General features: G+C 42.1%; 1 protein-coding gene across 4 annotated transcripts in view; it reads left to right on the top strand.

Moving 5' to 3' along the window:
• RAB30 (RAB30, member RAS oncogene family) overlaps window positions 1-17,827 on the top strand; it is a 90,369-nt gene that overhangs the window by 58,801 nt on the left and 13,741 nt on the right. For 3 of the 4 annotated variants that reach the window (XM_077867233.1, XM_077867234.1, XM_077867235.1), the window contains exons 2-3: window positions 8,278-8,378; window positions 11,479-11,562. In XM_077867233.1, the coding sequence (XP_077723359.1) occupies window positions 8,286-8,378; window positions 11,479-11,562 (177 nt within the window). In that variant the 5' untranslated portion in view covers window positions 8,278-8,285. Of the gene's footprint in view, window positions 1-8,026; window positions 8,051-8,277; window positions 8,379-11,478; window positions 11,563-17,827 lie in introns of those variants that run through there. The other variant, XM_077867236.1, reaches the window with a different exon arrangement.

Here is a 17,827-nt window from a genome sequence, read left to right as displayed (position 1 = left end):
AGCACACCCCCATCTACCAGGCAGGTGCACATGTGAAGATGGACTTAGGGTAAATACACAGTGCTCTGGGATTGTCCACAAGGGAGAGACTCACCTGCAGAGCCTGGCAATGACAATCTGAACCTGGTCCCTGGAGTCTGGCCTAGATTCTGAGTACCCAAGCTCAGTAATGAATGCCTTCTTCAAATGACTTCTTGGCCTTTTCAATCTCTCCATTTGTGATTTTGGATTCATCAGGCATATCTTATTTCTCATGCCGTGCCAATCTCCCTCCACAACTTCTGGGTACATGCGATATTGTGTCTGGGGACTCTGTTTCTAGCAGATCTGACCACTCACATTTTGCCTGGGTAGAATTGACCAGTAAATTTAAATTTCAGATAAAAAACTGATAACTTTTTAGTGTAAGTCTGTCCCATATGATACTTGTGTTACACTTACATACTAAAAAATTTGTATGTCCCATGCAATATTTGGAACAAACTTATATTAAAATTTATTTGTTGCTATCTGAAAATGAAATTTATCTGGGTGTCATCTTTCTCCTTTGTTTTCCCTTCCTTTCCCTTCTCCTTTTTTTTTTTTAATTTTTATTTATTTATGATAGGCACACAGTGAGAGAGAGAGAGGCAGAGACACAGGCAGAGGGAGAAGCAGGCTCCATGCACCGGGAGCCTGATGTGGGATTCGATCCCGGATCTCCAGGATCGCGCCCTGGGCCAAAGGCAGGCGCTAAACCGCTGCGCTACCCAGGGATCCCTCCCTTCTCCTTTATTTTATTTTCTTTCATGTAGCCCTGCTACCTGGGTGGCAACCCTGATTTCAAGCGCTATAAAATAACATTTACTTGGGGAATATAAAAAATAGTGAAAGAGTACCAAGGAGGGGATCCCTGGGTGGCGCAGCGGTTTGGCGCCTGCCTTTGGCCCAGGGCGCGATCCTGGAGACCCGGGATCGAATCCCACATCGGGCTCCTGGTGCGTGGAGCCTGCTTCTCCCTCTGCCTGTGTCTCTGCCTCTCTCTCTTTCTCTCTGTGTGACTATCATAAATAAATAAAAATTAAAAAAAAAATTTTTAAAAAAAAGAGTACCAAGGAGAAAGGAGAGAAAATGACTGGGAAATATCAGAGAGGGTGACAGACAGAGCATGAGAGACTCCTAACTCTGGGAAACGAACAAGGGGTAGTGGAAGGGAAGGTGGGTGGGGGGTTGGGGTGACTGGGTGATGGGCACTGAGGGGGGCACTTGATGGAATGAGCACAGGGTGATATACTATATGTTGGCAAATCGAACTCCAATAAAAAATATACATATAAAAATAACATTTACTATACTGATGTTTCATGGAGCCCTGGGATAGCAAGAGATTTTTTTGTTATAAGGTGTTATATGAGGGACTTCTGGGTGGCTCAGTGGTTGAGTGTCTGCCTTTGGCTCAGGTCGTGATCCCGGGGTCCTGGGATTGAGTCCTGAGTCAGGCTCCCTTCAGGGAGCCTGCTTTTCTCTCTGCCTATGTTTCTGCTTCTCCCTCTCTCTCTCTCTCTCTCTCTGTCTCTCTCTCAGGGAGCCTGCTTTTCCCTCTGCCTATGTCTCTGCTTCTCTCTCTCTCTCTCTCTCTCTCTCTCTCTGTGTGTGTCTCACGAACAAACAACAACAAACAAAAACAAAAACAATAAAATCCCAATAACCCTTGAGTTTTTTTTTTAAGTGTCATATGAGAAAAGAATTCTCAGCTAAAATCACTTTTGATAAATCCCGGGTTAAACAAAGCCAGTTCTCCTCATTTTGGGAATTTTTAGAACTTTTAAATCTTCAAGATTGGGTTATAATAGTATTTAGTATTTCTCAAAGTATGTCACTGTGAAGCTGTCCTCTTGCCACCCCTTTCTTGAGTATTTATTTCTGGAGAAAATGTTGAATGAATGCTGAGGGTCTTTGGTAATCAGTTCTGTTGGTAGACCATGAGTTCTAATTTTTGGGTTTGGGGAAAAAAACACTATAGAAAAAAAATTGTATACTATTATAATTGTTTTGTTTTAAAAATCTATACAATTTAAAAATCTATATACATACAGGTGAGTGTATATAAACAAACAAAAAACCTAGAAGGATGTATACCAAGATGTTAACTATAATTATCCCCAGGAGGGGGTTTGATTAGGGAAAGAGATTTCAAGCAGACTCTCTGCTGAGCACAGAACCTGATGTAAGGTCTCCTGTGAGGCCATGACTTGAGCCCAAACTGAGAATCAGACCCTCAACTGACTGAGCCAGCCAGGGGTCCTCTACCCAGGTCTCTTGATGCCAGTCCCCATGCTGCCTCTTTGGGATGAGAGAATGGCAGCACATGCTGTCCTGAGGAGGACCATGGTGTCTATTCACCCAACCATTTTGGTTTATTGTTCAAGGTTGAGACCCTGAAAGGGAAAAAGACTTGAGTGAAACAATGGTTTTTGAACAAGAACAAGTCCCCAGAATATCATTTCCTGGAGCAGTGTTGGGGGAGGGGATCAGGTTTCTGTTCACCAGAATCCTTGACTTTTTCTGTTATACTGAGCCCTGACAGGCAAGGGGAAAGATGTACTGATGTGCAACAGTGACTAGTGTTGTTCTTGTTTTTTTTTTAAAGGTCACTTTGATAAATGGTTTATGTTGCCAAAAATCACATTGCTTTAGAATGTTTTTTTCTTTTCATAGTACATCTTGTTTCCTATATCTTTTCTAAACTCATTTTTTTCTTTCTTTCTTTCTCTCTCTCTCTCTCTCTCTCTCTTTTTTTTAGGAGTGGGAGGTGAGGAGGCAGGGGGAGAGGGAGAATCCCAGTCTCCATGCCCAGTGCAGAGCCCAACTCGGGGCTTGGTTTCAAGACTCTGAGATCGTGACCTGAGCCGAAACCAAGAGTCAGATGCTTAACTGACTGAGCCACCCAGGCACCCCTAAATTCATTCTTTTCTTTCCTCATCTATTTTTCCGTTTTTGAGTCTTATTCATATATCCATTAATTTAGAGGTATTGTGGTGATTATGATGTTTGGGGCTTTGCTGATTCATCTGAGCAATGTTCCTGTTTATTGCTCCCATAGTTGCATGGATGAATGAATTGTGGAGTGATATTTGGAGGAAAGTCAGGGTCCAGCTCCCAAAAGAGACCTGGGCTTGGAGGGCACAATGAAGAGCAGTGCTTGTATGATCTGAAATCAGTGTATAGCCCTATCAGTGTGGGTGTGCTGCTTCAAGAGGAGGGAAATTCTAGAATAATGCAGCTCACGGGGGTTGGGAGGTTCCATTCAACTGTGCCCCCAGCTCTTAGGACAGGTGCAGCAGTGCTGTCAATTGTAGGGCAGGGGACAGCAGCATCCTATTTTGGGAGGAGCCAGACAGATCTGGGTTTGAATCTTGGTCCTAAGACTAGCTATGTGACTTCAGGATTATGTCTCTGTAATTCAGTTTCTCCTTCTGGAAGCTGAGGATGATGAGGATAATACCTGCCCCATAGGGTTGTTGCGAGAATTAAACGAGTACATACATGTAGAAGAGTACCTGACTCATTGTAAGCATTGGCTATGTGTCAGTGATTATTATTATTAACAATCATAGAATATAAAATCCCTAGAATAGTGCTTGGTCAGTAGCATTTCTTATGACATACTTGCTCACCAGACAAGATGTGACTTTTGTTGTCAATTTAGGGCTGTGTGTCACAAGTTGAGTCTGAATGAGTTTCCACCTCCTGGGATGCTATCTTATCCCACGGCCCTTGGTGATACCTGAGCTTTTTTTTATCTTCCCGACCAGCAGTGCTTCCTCAGAGCATAGTTTTCAGAGATTCCTGTGAGCTTTTCATTCAGCAGTGTGTTTCCTACTAGAAATAGATTTTTTTTTATTTTTTTATTTATTAGAGAGAGAGAGAGAGGCAGAGACACAGGCAGAGGGAGAAGCAGACTCCACGCAGGGAGCCGAACATGGGACTCAATCCCTGGAACTCCAGGATCACACCCTGGGCTGAAGGTGGCGCTAAGCCGCTGAGCCACCAGGGCTGCCCTCCTATTAGAAATGGAACAGTCGGGACGCCTGGGTGGCTGAGCAATTGAGCATCTGCCTTTGGCTCAGGGCCTGATCTTGGATTCCTGTGATCGAGTCCCGCATTGAGCTCCTTGCATGGAGCCTGCTTCTCCCTCTGTCTGTGTCTCTGCCTCTCTTTCTGTGTCTCTCGTGAATAAATAAATAAATAAAATCTTTAAAAAGAAAAAAAAGAGAAAGAAAGAAAAAAAGAAACAGAACAGTAACCAGTGCAGGTAACCCAGAGTTTACTGTCCAGCCTTAGCCCCAGACGGCCTGCATTTTTAGAGACCAAACACTTTTTCTCTAGAGGTTTATTAAAAAACAAAACAAAACACAAAAACAAACAAAAAAAACCCCCAAATATTCAACAGAACATTGAAGTAATTTCTTATAGAAAGGAGGAGGCCTTTCTTATCTTGTCTTTCACGGCTTCCACGGCTCTCTCCAGGTAGAAGCTACATGAAACCTGATTCAGCATTGACTCTGACCAAGGAACTCTTCCCCTTGTTTTCCTGAAGGTGCAGAATTTGGGCACAGTAAGCCTTCTGGGAGCCCTGTTTCTCAGGCCGTTATTTTTGGACATTCTCCTCTGAATTCTCTGTGTGTTTGACTTCTGCTAAAGGTGGAGGAGTAAATAAATGGCATATAATCTAAGCACAGAAAGATGCTTAGTCCTGTGCTCTGTTCACTGGCTAATAAAAGCACTGAGTTGTGGTCCATGTGGGGCCCACAGAACCTCATGTCCCCTGCTATCCTTGTCTCCATCCTTGAATTTTTTCTTTTTTTTTTTTTTTTACTTTGAACAGCTTTCTTGAATTTAATTAACATACCATGTCCTTGAGTTTTTATCTGGAGTATGTCCTTGATTTTTTTTTAAAGATTTTATTTATTTATTTGAGAGAGACAGAGAAAATGAGGGGAGGGGGAGGAGAGACAGTGAGCTGGGGGAGGGGGAGCAGACTCCCTGCCAAGCAGGAAGCCCCATATGGGGCTGGATCCCAGGACCCTGAGATCATGACCTGAGCCAAAGGCAGATGGTTAACCGCTTAACCAACTGAGCCACCCAGGCACCCCCTGTCCTTGATTCCAATTTAAACTACTGTAGTGTGGTGGAAAGAGTTTTGGATGCGAAACCAGAGGGGAAGACAAAAAGGAGATCACAGTTTATTGAGTGCTTCCCTTTATCATTCAATTCATCAGACCTTTTTTAAGCTCCTGTCACAAGCCAGGCATGGGGAAAGGCACTACAAGTAGTGTGTCAAGGATGTCCACCGGGACTGGACCTAGGCTATCTGGGTTTGAATTCCAGCTGTACCAGTTAAGTGGGACCTTAATGTCTTCTTTTTTAGCTTCTCCTGTGCCTTAGTATCCCTATATATCAAGTTAGGATGCTAATAGTGTACAACTGTTAGGAGTGTTGTGAGGGTTAAATGAGTTAATGATATACAATGAAATGATGATGATGATGATGATGATGATGATGATGATGATGATAGTGGCAAGGATGACAGTGACAATAATGGGGAGGGGTTAGGATGGGGACTCAACCAGATAGACACATCATTGATTTCATGCTGTTCACAGTCATGTGTGTATGTGTGTGTGTGTGTGTGTGTGTGTGTGTTTGGGGTGGAGGTGCTGACGGATGGACTTGGAGCATAAGACAAATACAAATAAATACATTAAGCATGGTGAGTATGACTATAGGATGGGGAAAGGTATCATGTGAGCATATAGCAGGGGGTCGGATTCCTCACAGGTCAAAGAGAGTGATATTTACGTGAAATTAAAAGGACAACTAAAAGTCAGCTGGGCTGGGGAGTGGTGATGAGGGGAGGTTGTGTCCTATGTTCCAAACAGATGTTAACAGGATTTGTGAAAGTCTGAAAGGGAAAGGGGCCCTACAGTGTTAAGGAACTGAAGACATCCAGTGAGCCTAGAGCATGGAGTGTGAGCAGAGTGGTGAGAGGTAGGGGCTGGCAATGAAGGCAGAACCAGAGCATGGAAAACCGCTGTCATAGTGAGGAGTTTCGGTGACTAAGAGCCAGGTATTGTCCTTGGGGGACAATAATCCCTTTAAGCATCACAACTCTGTGGTCAAGGTGTTACTAGCTTCATTTTGGCAATGGGGAAATTGAAGCTTCCAAAAATTTTCACTTACCTAGAGGCATAGTCTAAGAAGATAGTAGAGTCGAGATTTGAACGTTGATTTCTCCGACTCCAAGGCTAGCGTTCTTTTGGTGACACCATATGCCTTCTGAACTTGAACTCTGGCTATTATTGTGACTTCAGGCTACCCTCAGTTTACTTACCTGGAAAATAGGTAACGTATTAATACATACCAGCCTCAGAGACTTGTAAAAACAAATGGAAATATACCTGAAGTGCCAAGTATAGTGCCTGGCATATTAGTGAACTCAACACTGCTTATGGCCCCAGTTTCTTGACAGAGAACTGGGACGGAACCCCATGAGCTGCCAGGCACATGCATGTTGGCATGGTCAGTCATCTTTCCAAGGATAAGTTAAAACTCATGCAGAAAACATCTTTGCACACAGGGAATCTGCTCCCCTAGCTACTCGGCAGGTCTCCTGCAGTGGGCTCTCTTTCAACTCTGTAACCCTGCAGCCACCTGAGCTTTAGCTCCACTGGGAGGAGTGACCTGGGGGCCTTCTTCCAGTTCTCCCAGACGCCCTTTCCCTCATGGGCTCACTGGTTGTCCTCCTCTTCCTCCAGAATCCACCAGCCTTGTTCTGCTTGCTTTTATGAAATGAGCTCCACTGCTGGTTTGAATTGTATTTAACTTCGTGGTGGTGGTTTGACTTTTCTCACATTAGTCTCCAGGGCAGAGACCGTCTCATCTCTGTATTTCCTACCACAATTAGCACAGTACTATAGTAGGTACTCGATAGATAATAATGGTTTTCACCAGGATAGAGCTTTGTGGGTACCAAGGCTCTTTTGTACAGTTTTTAAAAAGATCTTTACAACTGTCCTCTGAAGTAGACAGAGCATGTAGTATTCTTTTCAGCACAACTGAAGCAACTAAAGCCAATGCTTGAGCAATAGGCCTATTAATTAACTTTAATTCTGCAGAGTACACATTTACTAAATAGAACTGTCCCATGCGTGGGCTAGGAAACTAGAGCCGAAGGAGGTGATCCCTTCCCTCAAGGATGAGGCAGACATTTGAAGTTTTAGGACAGAGGAATGATGAAAATGTTTATTTAACTTAACTGGGAAAGAGCAGTGAAAAAAGTCAGAGAGAGGAGCACCTGGTGGCTCAGTCGGTTAAGTGTCCGCCTTCAGCTCAGGTTATGATCCCAGGGTCTAGAGATGGAGCCCCAGTTCGGGCTCACTGCTCAGCGGGGTCAGCTTCTCCCTCTCCCTCTCCCTCTTCTCCCTCTCCTCCCTGCTTGTGCTCTCTTGCCTCTTTCTGTCTCCAAATAAATAAATAAAATCTTCAAAAAAAAAAAAAAAAAAACAGAGGAAAAGATGCTTGCATTTGGCTTTAAAAGATTGACTTGGTGGCACAGAAAAGAGTGTGAGCGAGGCCCTCCTGGGCAGAGGATGTGACAAATGCCACAGCTCATAGGAATGAGGAGATAGGCACCTTGGGCAGTGCTGCAGAGTCAGCCTGGCTGGCAGAAGATGTATAGCAGTGGGGTGGTGGTAGGGGGAAGATGGCAAGAACTCCCACAGTTAAGACCCCAAGACGCCCAGGACTTGCAGGGGACTGACTGAAAGGTTTCTTTCTAGATCCTTCCCCTTCATTCAGTCTCCTGGTCCCTTGGCCTTCTTCCCATAGGCATATATCATACACAAATAAACTACCTTGAAGCTTTGGACGGGCTCTCCTTTGTTCCTGCTTCCTTGCACCCCAGTGTGTCTGCATATAGGCTGTAATCTCCTTGCCATGCTGAAAGAAAACAGATCTTACCACGTGAGTGAGCTGTGACCTGACGACTTGGAAGAATAAAGGTTACCAGGTGAAAGGACATTTGTGTGGCTTGAGGTGACTGGGAAGGAGTAAAGTTCTTCTGTGACCAAACACCTGTGTTCCTCCCTCACTGGCAAATCAGCAGAGGGGAGCATTAAATTGCTCTCCAAATGAGTCAGATCTGTTGTTCTTGAGGTGTCAAGGCTGGCTCAGCTTGAGCTCTGTGGGCAAGTCTGACCAGGCCCCATCTCACTCTCGCTTGTGTTTGCCTTGCAGCTGTGTAAATGAGTATGGAAGATTATGATTTCCTGTTTAAAATTGTTTTAATTGGCAATGCTGGTGTGGGGAAGACGTGCCTAGTCCGACGATTCACTCAGGTAAGAGAACTTGGAAGTTCAGGGTTGGGTTTCTCGGTCTAACGTGGGGTTAGGTGACCTGAAGAGAATGGATGAATGGTTGCAGTACTGGCCTCTTGGTTGCCAGTTCTTCATGTGCCCTTTGAAAGTGCACCAGCTTTAAAGCCTAAGCTAGACATTTTTCAGCCATCTCAGGGGAGTATGGCTCTGTGGGTCACCACCAATCCTCCCACATTTTGTGTGTTTCCTTTATGAAAGGAGCAAATGGTTTTGCTTTCAGTGTATAATCTCAAAAATGGATTATTGGATTAAAACAGATTAATAATCTGTTTTACTAATCAGTTAATAATCTAAAAGTGTTAACAATCTGGACATCACACTAAGCCTAAGTATTTAATTTTTTAAAAATTCAAATACAAATTAAACCAACCAAACTCCCTCTCTATGCTCTCTTACATCCTCTTAGGCAACTGAGCGAATCATTTTGGTTTAGAACTGAATATGCTGATGTTTTTAAGGCTATTAAATGGGAATGAATTGAGAACAGTGAAGGACTATATGAATGAAATGTAATGTTCCCTCTGGGTTGAGTCCTTACTATATGATCCAAGTACAAGTTCCCTATGAGACTGCCCTTTTGAGAATTACTGCCAGAGATTATAGGCCTGTTATTATACAAAAATGAGTTAGAAATCATTCTGAAGTTAACCTTCTTTTGTGTTTTCCCTGGAAAAATATGAATGGCATCCTTTTCAGGATTATCATGTATACATCTTGCATTTTCATAAAGTGCTAGTAGGAAAGCTGAGACTAGCACTGCTAAGGCCTAGGACAGCCAGGTGCTGTGGATAGAGCACCAGCTTGAGTGTGGAGACCCGGGTCCTGGTCCCAGCCCTGCCCTGGCTCATCCTGTGAGCCTGGATAAGTTACTCCCCTGTCCAGCCTCCTTGCCTCCCTGCCCCACTCAAGGGGCCTGCTGATCTTCAAGGTTACTTCCAGCATTGACAGTCTGTGATTCTGTGCAAACCCGAGAGGCAGACTGTATGACACAGACAGCTTTAGGGCAGAGTCACCTTTGGAAATGCCAGGGTTTTTCCCAGGGTAAGTGAACACAGACTAGAACCTATGCTTTTTATTAAGCCTGGACCTGGTGAAATCAAAAGTAAGAAGCCACCAGACATCTGGACTCAGTCAGCCACCCTGGCATTAACTGGAAACTCCACCTGGTTTTACTTCCACTTAACAGTAATCTTTTCTGCTTTTGGCAGGAAGAGAAGTGTGTAGAGACGTGGAGGAGTTTTTAGTCTCTTTATCAAAAGTTCCCTTGACCTTGTTTTATTACTGAAAGATCCCTTAGAGATTATTCAGTCTACTCCTCTCGTTATACAGATGAGAAATTGAGGTCTACAGGGACGAAATGATTTCTTAGCATTGTACATCATGTTAGTGGTGAGGCTCAGATTAGAACCCACGTCTCCCGGTTCTCAGCCTGAATTTTTATTTTCTGTGTCCTAACCTCTGAGACCATAGGAATCTGGCTTTTCTCTTTAAAAGAATAAACTGTCATTAAAGGTAAAAATGCTTACATTTCTAAATGCTAATTTCTACCAATAAGCACACCACTCCTTTCTTTTCTACTTTTTTACTCCTCCCAGCCCCTTAACTCCCCTCAAAAGTCATATTCCCTAGGCAGTATTATGTTTAGTTTTGTTATTTAGCAGGCAGTTAAATTGAATTGGATTCAGCTGTTTTTGAGGCATGAGGAGTTGAGGAACAAAATGATCGGGGAGACATTGGGAAGGATTTGTTTTATTTTTTTGGCATTTATTAGACTGCAAAACAGCTGGAGCGATAAACTCGAAGCTTGGCAGCCTTGTGTTTGAGCCAAACCAAAATAGAGGAAAATTGATTCAATATTTGTAAGTACAGTTATGAATGTTTATATTTACATTTTTTGCAGACATGCAATGGAATATTTTCTGTGGGTTTGAAGCTCAGTCTTTTAAGTTCAAACTTTAACTATTGTTGGGGAATAGACTTAATTAAAGATACCCCAATCTTAGCTGCCAGAGCTAATAAAGTCCATTTTGCTTCAGTTTCTGGCAACTCTGGAATCTAAGTGAAGAGGCAATAGAAACTAGGTGAAGAACTTTTCCTTATATTCTATTCCTTCCCACCTCCATGCTCCTCCATAAGCCTGCAGGAAATATTATATACCAGTAATGACGTGCATTGTACATGTGGTTTTGCTAAAATCCCATCTTTCTAGTTGAGCATCCAGTTTGAGGTACAGTTTTGTTTTGTTTTGTTTTGAAATGTTTGCCTCAGCCTCAGACTCATTGAATTTGAGACCCAGAGAGGGGAACTGGATTGCCTGAGGCTACACATAGGTCCTCCGAACTCCACCTTGGGTTTAGTGCCCTTCCTACTTTACTTTTACCCTGAACGATTCTGTTTTCTTCTCTTATCTTCCCAGTGTCAGGGGCTCTGATTTCATTTAATTCCATATATGTGGTACATTGCATGGAGAGAACTGGTTATTACCCTCAGAGCATAGGGAAATTCAAAAGCCTCACTGTCTCATTCAGGTTTCTGGTAGTGAGTTCTTGTCTGTTTGTGTTGGTTGTCCACTCCCATGACTGTCCATGTCCTAGACTAGACTCAGAACCAGTTTCAGTCTTCCTGGATTTGACCTCTCTGGGAGCACCTGTCCATTTTGCTCCTTGTCCAACAAACCTGGTCTCATCCCTACGGCTTTGTGCTCCTCAATCTCATCCTGTGTCTGAGTTTTAGTCTTTGAAATTCGGTCCCTGTCCCTTCCCAGTTCTCTTCCTTCACCCTCTCTGCCTTGCTCCCCATTTCATGTCCCCCTTTTCACTCTCTTTCTTCTTTTAGCATTCCTCTCTCTGACTTTCTCCCTCCTGCCTCCTCCCCTCAAAGCATACATACAAAATTAAATTAAACAATGCTCTCATGACACTAGCCAGAGTTCTCTTTTCTTCTAGTTAACTCAGCCAAAGGAAGGGGCTGATGATGGGTAGTGATGAGGGTGGTGGGAAGGGGAGAGAATTTCATTTAATTGAAAGGTTTGCTTAATTATTTTCCTTTATTTCCTCTTTAGGGTCTTTTCCCCCCAGGGCAAGGAGCCACAATTGGAGTTGATTTTATGATTAAGACAGTGGAGATTAATGGTGAAAAAGTAAAGGTAAGATGCTAAGTGTTCAGTTAGGCTTTCATTGTGCTGCAAGGAAGTAGTATTTTCTTTTTTAAAATTTATTTTATTTTATTATTATTATTTTTTAAAGATTTTATTTATTTATTCATGAGAGACCGAGAGAGAGAGGCAGAGACATAGGCAGAGGGAGAAGCAGGATCCTGGGATCATGACCCAAGCTGAAGGCTAATGCTTAACGACTCAGCCACCCAAGAGCCCTGGATAAAGCCTTTTCATAACATGTATTGAATTTAATGGAAACCTGCACTGAAAATAAATATTCAGCCATGGTGAATATATAATATATAATATATATATATAATATATAATATAATATAATATAATATAATATAATATATATAATATATTGAATTATATTATATAATTGAATATATAATATATGATAATATATTATTATTATTTTCTTATTATTTATTTCTAAGATATATATAAATATATCTTATTTCCAAACAGAGTTCTTAAATTCCCTCTGTAGATGTTGTATTTATAGATGGGAAGACAGAGAGAAGGTCTAAGGCAATGGTCCTGTCTCCTGTCATGTCAGAGGTGATGTATAAACAAGGAAGAAATTTCTTTTCAGGAAGTCCTGGAGTTAGGACAGTAAGCAGTGCTACCTCTTAGGAAAGGAGGCCCCGTGAAAGAGCCTACTGATTCCTGCATTCGTTATGGGTCATTTGGTCATATGAATCACTTATTGGATTTAATGTGTCTCCCACCATACCCCTATTTGTTACAAGGGAGAGATTCTAAATGAGGGGTCCAGGAAGAATCCATGATCATTCTCTTCCCCTCTGTGGTCTCTGGACAGTTTGGTACCTGTAAGAACCATGATACGGCTAGTAACGGGAGAAGGGAAATAGTGTTTACTGAGCACCTAATACGTCAGTTGCACTGCTTAGGTCCTTTTATACCTTTTATATGTGCTGTCATATTTAACTTGGTCCTCACTGTAACCCCTGTAAGGTAAATGATAACTTACCTTCCTTTTATAGGTTTCAGAGAGATTGAGCCACTTATCTATCCAGTTAGGAAGGGAGGTAGGCAGGATCTGAACCCGTTTGCGAGGTAGTGCATCCATGGCCTCCCTGGGGTCCCCCCTGCCATGAGAGAAAAGGGGGATGAAGGCATGTCACTTTGAAGCAAGGAAAGGAGGAAGGTGATAGGAAGAAATATGGAATAAGACTGAGTTACGTGGAGGAAGGTAGAGAGGTTGATCTTTGGCTCAGTGCTCTGCCTGCCTCTCAGAGTTAGTGAAATTCCACTCTGGCACCAGCAGCGCAATGAAAACTGTGGCATCAGATTTCCAGCTAGATCCCAATCGAAGCATCCAAAGTTTGTTTGTTTGTTTGTTTATTTATTATTTAAAAAAATTTTTTTTATTGGAGTTCAGTTTGCCAACATGTAGCATAACACCCAGGCATCTGAAGTTTAAATCCATGTCTTTTCCATCCTCCTCCCATATGTACCTGCGCTCCTGCCTTCAAATGTCTCAGGAAGGGCAGAGAAGCTCCAAGGTGCCCTTGCAGCATTTCAGAGATACATAGAGAAGCGTGTAGGGTGAGGCTTCTGAGTGGAGGATAGAAGCTCTCCCAGTGTCTCTTCCAGCCCCGATTCCTCAAAGTGATTCCTTCTGCAGAGACATGCACACTGAATACAATAGTGAATGGAGAGCTAGGGGCGCTGAAAAACAAAGCAGGGTGTGAAATCCATGTAAATGCTAACCAGCATGCTCAGAAAAATAGTGCATTAAACTGGGGAGAAGGAGCTAAGGTGTGGGAGTAGGAAGGAGACAGGAGTGTGCATCCAGAAAGTATTGACAGGAAGAGCCACTTGTAACTATTGTTCCAGCAGAGTGGAGGTGATCTTCAACCCTAGGAGTTGAGTAAACTAGTGTTTCAGGCATTTTACTTCCAGGTGTTTGGATTTCCTAGTCATATACACATGTATAAGTGAGTTTATTCGTTTGACCAGAAATGTTAGCACTTACTATGTGCCAGGCCCTGGGAATGAATAGAGGTGAATAAGAAATTGTCCCCACGATTAAAGAACAGGCTTATTTTTCTCCTTTGAATCCCCAGGTTCAGGGATTACATGTATTCCATTTTCTGCAAACCATAACCTCATTGTTAAGCCCTTATTACACTCAGCTAAAATCCATCTTTTCATAACATCCAACTCTACCACAAAACCACAGGCTTCTCAGGAACAGGGTTTGTGTCTTACCCCTCTCCCCATCCATGGCACAGTTATTGTCCTGCCACCCTATTAAGCCTCTGGACCTCCATCTTTAAAAAGTAAGAGTTGGTTAATCTCCTAAATTAATTAGTCCTAACTAATTTGCTTGAGTTTCTTTCTAGCCATACATGTGGAATCCAGATCTAGAATGACCCTCTCAAACCACATTCATCCGGGGGCTTCATTAGGACGTGGACACACAGGAGCAACTTCTTTAGTTTTTCAGTGAAAGAGGGCAAAGCTACCCAAGTTTCACTAACGACACAGTTGTTGCCTTATGGTCTTTGTTCTTTCATGCTTACTGAATACCTCTTCTCTGTGATGGTTAAGTGTCTTTTTGCAAGCAGTTTGCAGGCTTTCTCAGAGTCCCTTAGGGTCAGTGGGAAAGAGAATCTACTGGTAGTTTGTGCAGGATCACCTGCCTGGGGACTGCCACGGCAGCACCACACCCCAGCTGTCTCTCCTGACTTCTCATCACCTGGCCTCAGCCCCTACTTACTTACTCTTTCTTTTCTTTCTTTTCTTTTCTTTTCTTTTCTTTCTTTCTTTCTTTCTTTCTTTCTTTCTTTCTTTCTTTCTTTCTTTCTTTCTTTCTCTTTCTTTCTTTCTTTCCTTTTCTTTCCTTTTCTTTCCTTTTCTTTCCTTTCTTTCTTTCCTTTCTTCTTTCCTTTCTTTCCCAGGGCCACCCAGGTGCCCCAAGTGTCATTCCTTTTAGGATGGCTTCCAGGATTGAAGACAGAGAATCAAAACTCTTAGAAAAATTCTTCTGGTGGTTAAGCCTTAGTGCCAACTCACTAAAGGCAAAGTTGAGGCCCTTCTCTTAAAGTGGTCTGCATTTTGAAATGACCTTGAGTAGAAAATTCAATTAAAATAATTGTAGGGGATCCCTGGGTGGCTCAGCAGTTTAGCGCCTGCCTTTGGCCCAGGGCACGATCCTGGAGTCCTGGGATCAAGTCCCGCGTCGGGCTCCTGGCATGGAGCCTGCTTCTCCCTCCTCCTGTGTCTCTGCCTCTCTCTCTCTATGTCTATCATAAATAAATAAATAAGTATTTAAAAAAAAAAAAAAAGAACAGCTTTAAAAAAAAAAAACAGTTGTAGAGTTTTCTCCTATCCATTTTTTAAAAGTCTGTCATAAGTAAATGAGAAGCAAGCAAAACATTAAGCTCAGACTACAACATTTTAACCTTAGGAGATTAATTATGATATAAATAGAAGATTTGCTGGCTGTCTTTGTAATCAGTTATATATTGCATAGATAAGAATGTCTTGAACATATGCACATGTATTTTCTCACTTGACCATCTGTTCATTCATCCATATACCTATATTGTGGTATAGTAGATGGTGCATGCTGAGCCCTGTGTTAGGTAAAGCATTCTTGCCTTCTAGGAACTCGTTGTCAGCTAGGTGAAACATTTTATGTGTGAAACCTTCTTTAATATCCTACTAATCATTTAGGCAAAATTAATCAGCCCTTTCTTTGTGAGTCTGTCATCCTTTTTTCATTTGGCTAGCCATTTTTCAAATGTGTCCACCATGTACCATGTACTCTGTATGGAAGGCCCTGGAGCATAAGATTCAGTGAGAGACAGCAGTTGCCCTCAAATGACTGTCTAATAAAGAGGCACTCAAGTACACCTGTGACTGAAATGCATTATTGCAACTGCGAGACAATAGAGAGAAGCAGTGGTACAAAGAGTATAGGTGAACAGTGGATCCTCCTGAGGGAGAGGAGGATGGTTAGAAAGCCCATGGCTGCAGTATTGAGAACATATTGACCAGCATGAGATTAAAAACTAGGAGAGATTCTCTCCTGCTGGCACCTGTTTAATAGAAGAACATCTCCTGTTTTATTATGGTCAGTTTACTGTGTTTGCCCTTCCTTTAGACAAGCTCCCTGTGAACTCTTTGAGATTAGAAATTGTGTTGTATTCATCTTTGTATCCTTCCTGTGCCTAGTACAGCACTCTGCATATATTAATGACATATAATTGCTGAAAAGGAGCGAATGAGTTGCATAGAAAATAGTAAAACCTAATTAAATGATAAAGGCAGTGGAATATGGATATTCTTAAGAATCAACTCCAAGGCTAGACATAGGCAGCCCCCTATGAGAAAGCAGCCTACATTTTGGCAAGGCCATTCAGTCAGCATTCTAGGAAATATTTCAGTGGTTTTAACTCTCAAAGCTGCTCTCAAGATGTGCCAATCATGAGAACATAGTGATTTCTAATGATTGACAGTATTAAATTCAATGACAAGTGTTTTTCAAGGCTCATTGTGGTATTAAAACAATAGTCTGTTGTTCTAAGACACATCCTGGCAGAGGGGAACCATGTCCCTAGGTTTAAAGCAGAGCAGAGAAATAGCTTTTGTCCCAGCAAAAGCCATAACATCTGTATGGTCGCCTTCAGCACACACAGACTTTCATGTACATCATAAAGAGCAGCTGCAACTTCAGATCAAAGGAGAGCTTTGTGCCACTGTTTGGGGACAGGGACCACTGGTCCCTCATTAGTCTTCTCAGCTAAACTGATATGAACAGAGGGTGACACCAACTAACTCATCCTCTTTGGATGCCAATGTATATTAAAATCACTCTTTGGGGGCAAAGGCAGCATGGTGGTGGGGTATGCCCTCAACTGGGAATAAGAAGGCCTGGAGTCTGAGTCCCAGATTTATGTGTAACCAGTTAGAAGATGGAGGGGAGGCCTTACCTCACCTACTTTCCTGGGCTGCTATAAAGATTAAATGAGACCCGCAATAAATATTTGAACATCAACCATCTGCCAGGCAGTCACTTTATTCGGCATGGGAGATTCTTTGAGTAAAGTGGACCACTTCCCCTTCATGAAGCTTTCAGTTTAGTGAAGACAGTTAGCAAACATCATTACAAGTAAGTGATTCAAGGGTGTCATGTGCCATAAGGGAGAATTATAGGGTGGGTGGAAGAAGAAAATATGTGGTGCTGGGAGGTGGAGATGGGGAGCCTGGCATAATCTGAACGTTTCAGAAAGTTTGTGTCCCTTGAGGAAATGATGTTCTCTTAAAGGAGGGGAGTGCATTTTGCGACATGAATTTTATGCAATTAGAAGGGAATATTCTTACTATTGTTGATGTTATTTCTCAAGGCCTTCTGCATTGTTCTGTACTCAGGAGTCTCTAGAGAATGGCTCTCTTTGCAGTCTTCTACTCTGTGCAAGAAAATCTGGGGAGAAGGGAGAAGTGTTTTTTATTTTCTTCTTTATTATTAGAACCATCAGTTACTAGGTCTTAGTAGTGGTAGATGACTTCAGAAAATGTGAACTTTCAGTAGGCTTGCATATTACTAACCTCTTCATGAAACCACTGAAGCCCAAAGATTAAGTGACTTGCCCAAAGTCTTAGAGCTTAAAAGTGGTAGAGGGAGATTATTTTCTTTATTATTATTTATTATTATTTATTTGCCATGGCATTGTTCCTGTTTTCATTAACAAAGATAGTATATTAATAGATTCATTTGAATTCTGAGCTGGAAAAGGTGGTTGAGGTTGGATGTTCTCCTGCTCCACTTGCTGTCTAAAATGCCAGCAATCACAGAATGACAGCTTGCTCTGTATCCTGACGTTTGTAATACGTCATTGTATTTAAGAGCCTGAACTTTGGGACTTGAGTGCCTGGTAAAATTGACTCTGGGACATATTAGCTGTGAGACACTGAGCAACTTGATTAATCTCTCTGTGCTTCAGTTTCCTCACATGAGAAATGGATATAGTAATAGTACCTACTTCATTGATTATGTTATATGTAAAATGCTTAGAGCTTGATGTATAATAAATGCTCAGTAAGTTTTTTTTTAAAGAATAAAAGAGATTCTTAGGTAATATAATAAAGAAAAAAAACCCCAAAACAAAGCAAGCCCCTCTCCCTAACCAGATACACCTACCACATTAAACAACAACAACAACAAAAAAGTGTTTTTTTTGTTGTTGTTGTTTGTTTCTTAGGGCAGAAAATAACC

This window comes from Canis aureus, chromosome 23 (assembly GCF_053574225.1).
Source record: "Canis aureus isolate CA01 chromosome 23, VMU_Caureus_v.1.0, whole genome shotgun sequence".
Taxonomy (NCBI): domain Eukaryota; kingdom Metazoa; phylum Chordata; class Mammalia; order Carnivora; family Canidae; genus Canis; species Canis aureus.
The sequence above is the reverse complement of the archived record's forward strand: the minus strand, read 5'-3'. Positions and strand labels throughout refer to the sequence as shown.